The sequence below is a fragment of the Clytia hemisphaerica genome, unplaced genomic scaffold (genome assembly GCF_902728285.1).
Source record: "Clytia hemisphaerica strain Z4C2 unplaced genomic scaffold, Clytia hemisphaerica genome assembly, whole genome shotgun sequence".
Lineage (NCBI taxonomy): Eukaryota > Metazoa > Cnidaria > Hydrozoa > Leptothecata > Clytiidae > Clytia > Clytia hemisphaerica.
In genome coordinates this window covers 653841-659717 of record NW_027103699.1, presented here as the reverse complement: position 1 = coordinate 659717, position 5877 = coordinate 653841, and the positions used below count along the sequence as shown (strand labels likewise).

The following is a 5877-nucleotide window of genomic DNA, read 5'->3' as shown; positions in this document are numbered from 1 at the left end:
ATGAAAAAAGGATGAAGAATTAAAGTGTCTCTGTTAAAATTATTGTTTATTTTTTGTGAGAAGAAATTATGAATTCATATTAAAGATTTACGAACAAAGTTACTATGAATATAAATTGAAATTATGTTTCAAAATATGAAATGATGAATAAGACTTCGAAAGTGAATCAAAAAATTATTTATTAAAAACGCAGTTATATTACACCAACTCCAAAAAAACTGTTATTAAATCTAAAGTCTATTCACGATAAGTGTGCACTCTTTTTTCTTTCACCTATAACTTTTGAAGGAATTCTTCAATCTTTAAAAATTTGGTATCGTCGGAGAGATATTTGCGAGTGGAACAATTTGAAATAAAAAAATCTTCAAAAGAATTCTAACAATGAAGATGAAAATGAAGAAGAAAAAAATGAAGATCTTGTAGAAAAGTGCTATAACTATCATTTTCACTGAAGTGAAACCTTGATTATCGAACGTCATCACTGTGAAAAAATTTCTCAAAAATAATCATTCAGTCAAAAGATATCAAACAAAGTTATAAGCTAATTGACGTCTAAAAACGCTGTTTTCTTCTGTTTTCTGCTGTTTTTTGGGGTCAATCACTTATTAACTTTGTATCATAACTTTGTATTGAATAAATATTTTAGTGAAATTTCTTCACAGTCATGACCTCCAAAGATCAAAGAATCTCCCCAGTAAAAATGAAAGTTATAGCACTTTTCTACAAGATCTTCATTTTTTTCTTCTTCATTTTCATCTTCATTTTTAGAATTATTTTAAAGATTTTTTTATTTCAAATTGTTCCACTAACTAATATCTCTCCAATGATACCAGATCTATAAAGATTGAAGAATTCCTTCAAAAGTTATAAGTAAATGAAAAAAGAGTGCACACTTATCGTGAATAGACTTTAGTCTTGTTTTGTATTTTAAATTCACAGCTATTGAAGGTTCAAAAATATCTTTATAAAATATTTCAAACATGTAAGCTTATAATAAACTTTGGGACTTTTTTCCCTTAGGAGAAAAAGGGATAAATTAACTTTTGGGAGGCGACTCTAGTTTAAAGATCTAGTCTAGAAAATTTTAGCTATCACTAGTTAGGACCTTAAATTTCAGATCCAGGAGTTTTTGGTCTCATAAAAAACGTAACTTATATAGATTTGTTGGCTAGATCAAGCAGAATGTGATAATTTCTTAATAAGCTTCTTCTAGACAAGTTTTCTTTCAAATACAACACTTCATTTCTTGTAAATAGATAGATATGAGCCCTCCGAATACATTCGGGATGGGTCCTACCCACGAAGGAGTAGGAATCACGGCGCTGACAGACACTGCGACTTGACAGACGCAAGCTGCCAAGCCATGGCGTATACCATGAAACTCCAACGACACTGGGAGAGCGATGCTCACGCAAGGCCGAACCTTATGAGTGCCACAGCAGATCACAATATCTGCCTAATCTACCCACACTCTTGTATCAGAGTAATGGTACCAAATTCCCCTCATGGGCATGGGTTGATCCGGGCGAAGGTATATTCACTTGCCAAGTGAATCGTATAGACACGGTGGATATCGAACTCGGGCCTTCCAGGCTATCTAAATTCTAAAACTTTTTCCAAATCATAATCAGGAAAAATATCTGTACAGACGAAAAAATGCATTAAAAATGACCTTTACCACAATTTCCAATCAGCTGAACATCTCCAGGCTTAACTAGGACAGGCACAGTCGATTCTACAATCTTAGAAAGGTCACAGGGGTAATATTTTAAAACTTAGTTGCTGAAAGGTGTGGAGAAATTTTTAGAAGTGACGGAGGTGGTAACAGCTTTAAACTCTAACCACTGATAATTTACACTACCATTTCGGCTGTGAGCTGTGCACTTAAAAAGTCTGTCCAGATATAATTGGCAGTGGAAACAAGAATGCCTGTAACTTTTGATAGTCAAATATAATTATGGAATTTTATTTTGCTTGTTTCAGAGAATCAAAAGCGCTATATTTGAATGTATTTTTGGTTGAAAAATTCGCGATTTTTAGCGGTTAAATTTGTGATTACAAAAATTGAGCTTTTTTTCTACTTATGCTATAACGTTAATTTTTACACCAGTGGTAGTTCAACCTTAGGTTAAGAAGTTTGTTAAATTTAAAGGCAAACAAAAAAGTCCTTCGGAAGATATGGGACCCGAAATACCCCTTGGTAGCACTTTTCTGTGAAATATCAATCTCCAACATATTACTAAAAACGGGGGTAGTGATATGATAAAACAGTTTTTTTCGATCATAACACATTTTACGATCTCTTTAATGACCTCATAGCCAAACTGTGTTTAGTGTTTTGGGAATTAGCAAAGTTCTTTAATGACTTAAAAATAACAAAGGCAATATAAGTTCATACTTATATTTTCAATAAAAACAATTATACTGTGATTTCACTTCGTTTCGAAATAAATGATACCAATAATACCAATGCACCAACACTTAACACTTTCCAACTTTTAATTGCACTGTTCAAAAAAGATAACATAACCCCCGTTTTTAGTAATAAGTTGGAGATTTGATATTTCACAGAAAAGTGCTCCCAAGGAGTATTTCGGGTCCCATATCTTCCGAAGGACTTTTCTGTTCGCCTTGAAATTTGACAAACTTCTTAACCTAAGGTTGAACTACCACTGGTGTAAAAATGAACGTTATAGCATAAGTAGAAGAAAAGCTTAATTTTTACAATCGCAAATTTAACCGCTAAAAATCGCTAATTTTTCAACCAAAAATACATTCAAATATAGCGCTTTTGATTCTCTGAAACAAGCAAAAAAAAATTCCATAATTATATTTGACTATCAAAAGTTACAGGCATTCTTGTTTCCACTGCCAATTATATCTGGACAGACTTTAATTTTGCCACGTTCACTATCCCTTTTTGAACGAAACAATGTTTATGAGTTTGACTTATTCGGTGCAGGGGGGAGGCTGAAATTTAAGGATCCTTTAAAGGCACGGTACGTCAACTTCAAATTTAAAAGTTCATGTTTCGGTTCGTTGGAAAGCTTTTCAGCATGCCACTTTTTTGAATTAGGTCCCAAATCAAAATTACCGGCAGCTTAAATAAGATCATTCATAAATAAAGGAAATTTAGCTATTGGCAGTACTGAAAGAGTTAATACCCGGGGGGGGGGGTACTTAGGCAAATGGAGGGAAGGGTATGTGCCGCCCTTAAGGGTACCTTTTTTGGATTTTCAAAGCCCCGCTAAGGGTCGGAAAAATATTCAACTCTTTACTCCCGGAAAGATCGAAATTTGGTCAAAATTGGTTAAATTTGTCCCGCTAAGGGTCGTAAAATTCCCAAAATGTTCGTTTGTTTTCTTTTCTTTTAGTCCCGATAAGGGTCCAAAGGTCGAAAGTCGGGTGGTACCCCCCCCATCAGCTCGCAACCCTAGTTCCCCCCGGGAGTTAATATCATCAATTTAGAATCATTTGACATCTTTCTACATTTAAGAATTTTTCTTAAATTTTACAAAGGTTTACATAACGATAAAGACATTGTCGGTAACGCCCCATATCAACATATCTTGCACATCGGTTGAACTCTCGTTCACACTGTAAAATTGAAAAACAATATTGAACCATTATCGAGAATATTGGACATAAATTCTCGCTTACAACAGAGTGATTTAAAAACTTTTGGAGGTAATCTTGCTCGGAAATATAGTGCTGCAATCAGCATAATCCATAAACAAGCTTGAAATAATTTAAAAGTTAGTTAGAGGTAGGGTAGATAGGTTAAGGGGTTAAATAACTGCTAAAATCTCAAATTTCCTTTTGCAGAAATTTCCCTTTATAGTTATGGCTCCAAAAAATCCAAAAGTAAAAACCTTTTGTTTCACAAAGGTCAACCTTAGCCAGAAGAATCCAAAAATATATAAACTGAGAATGGAAAGAATGGACAGAATGTTGAATAGGCAAGCATCTATTTTTACCAGGCAGGATATGCAGTGAAACAAACTTACGCAAATATTTCTTTCGGTTTTACAACTGCAAAGCAAAGGGCAATACCATTTTTTCATACACTTGTCATAACTCTTCTTACACTGAAAGAAACAATGAGAAAAGCATCATAAATTTATGCTTTCGGACAGTGAAATCAAGCTGAACCTTTGTGGTGGAGTCCCTGCTAAACGAATTTGAAATTTGAACATTACATTTTACTAAATAAATAATTTTCTTCTAACACGCTAAAAAGATCTAAATCTAAAGATCGGGAGAATTTATAGCATCTGGAAGGTTTGGGATCGGATGGTTTCGCCCAACCATCACAGATTAGGCAGTGGAAGGACTAGCAAGCCAACAAGTCCTCATTTCCGGGGATTGGTGGATGATTCAATCGAAGTATTTTAAGGCTTACGCAAAAGGGTAGCTGAACTCAAGCAGGAATGCGGCAGGACAAAGACCGTCTACAATTCCTCTCTGATGCGTAATTGGGCTACTTTAGGGTTTTAGCAAGAAATAGAAATAGCAAATTATCCTATGAGATATAACGCTTGTTTTGGAAAATGTACTCCAAAAAAACAAGATTCACTCCATCGTTTCAAATTTGGTGCAAATTTAAGGGCAATTAAATGTATAATTCATTGTAAATATAAATCAAAAGGGGCCCATAAAATCATAATACGTAGTTTTTGTAAGGGGGTAATGTTGGTTGTCTTGTGGGTCGCTTTGTTGACTTCTCAGGTTGGATAGTTGTCATTGGTAACCCAGAGCCATCTTCCATGTAGTCATCTAAAATACCTGAAAACCGAAAGTTATGGTTATGGAAAAACTTCATAATTGCTATTGTCTTATCGATCTTTTTTCGTTACCCCTACAATACTGGATTTAAAGTCTGTCTCAATATAATTTGCCAGTGGAGACAAAAAATGCTTTAACTTTTGATAGAATACACCTTTTCGACCGTAGCCGCTAATTGCCGCGTGGGCATTTTTTACCACCCTAAAACCGTCCCAGTCTTTTTTTCGCGCCTGAAGACAATAGAAAAAAGTGCAAAAAAAGGATTGGTTTAGGGTGGTAAAAAATGCCCGCGCGGCAATTGGCGGCTACGGTCGAAAAGGTGTATTTGAAGTAGATAGCGGTTCTGTGAATTATGTTTTTATATTACCAATAGGTACAGTAAGTGCTTAGTCGTAAAAATCTGCTCTCTCCTACGTAGATTGTTCTTCACCCCTGCGGCTATAATAGTCGATATATATATATATTTTTTAACCACATACATTTCTATTCGGAGTTTTATCCATAAAGGTTGAGTCCAGATCCGGTTGGACCCTTTACTCATACTACTACATTTTAAACATCCGAATGGATGTTAAATCAAACTGTTAGATTAAATCTGACCATGGCGTTGTAAATCTAGATTTAGCATTGGTGGTCAGAGAAATAGAACATTGACATGTGATCTAGATTTAGAACGCCATGAATCTGACTAAATAAATTTTGCTGTACCTGCAAGAACTAGTCGAGCGTAGAACGAAAATGACGTCATTACCTTGATCTGCATTGATCTTCATACAAAAGCAAGCAACCAAAGATAAAATTATCAAGCTCTTCATTTTGTTGATATCTAGCCTGTGTGCGATAAGCGTCAAATTATAATAAATATTTTTTTACCCAGGTATACCGTAAAATTGCGACAAAGGAAAGGGAGTTATATAATATAAGTTTTTTTATGGTACCAACGTTTCCATCAAGAGGATAATCTGATAGATATAGGTGTCATGTAAAATACTAAACCTACCATAACCTTCTTACTAAATTTGGAAAGTGTGACAAAATTGTCGACGTGAATCGATACCTTCTAACAAACATTTCTCATTACTTATGACGTAG

General features: G+C 34.6%; 1 protein-coding gene across 1 annotated transcript; it reads right to left on the bottom strand.

Moving 5' to 3' along the window:
• Positions 1–3480: 3480 nt before the first annotated feature.
• Positions 3481–5649, bottom strand: LOC136804036 (uncharacterized). The gene is made up of 4 exons (XM_067060776.1): positions 5537–5649; positions 4670–4785; positions 4008–4088; positions 3481–3597 (listed from the first exon to the last, which is right to left on the bottom strand). Exons 1-4 carry the CDS (start codon positions 5598–5600, stop codon positions 3505–3507), a joined length of 354 nt encoding a protein of 117 aa, XP_066916877.1. The 5' UTR covers positions 5601–5649; the 3' UTR covers positions 3481–3504.
• Positions 5650–5877: the final 228 nt, after the last annotated feature.

What these genes read in the sequence shown, in the direction of transcription:
- LOC136804036 (XM_067060776.1), bottom strand. Translation starts at nt 5,600, where the DNA reads ATGAAGAGCTTGATAATTTTATCTTTGGTTGCTTGCTTTTGTATGAAG. An exon ending in GAAGATCAATGCAGATCAAG is followed by an intron (nt 4,786 to 5,536) that starts GTAATGACGTCA and finishes TTCGGTTTTCAG; the next exon opens with GTATTTTAGATGACTACATG. An exon ending in TACCCCCTTACAAAAACTAC is followed by an intron (nt 4,089 to 4,669) that starts GTATTATGATTT and finishes TGTTTCTTTCAG; the next exon opens with TGTAAGAAGAGTTATGACAA.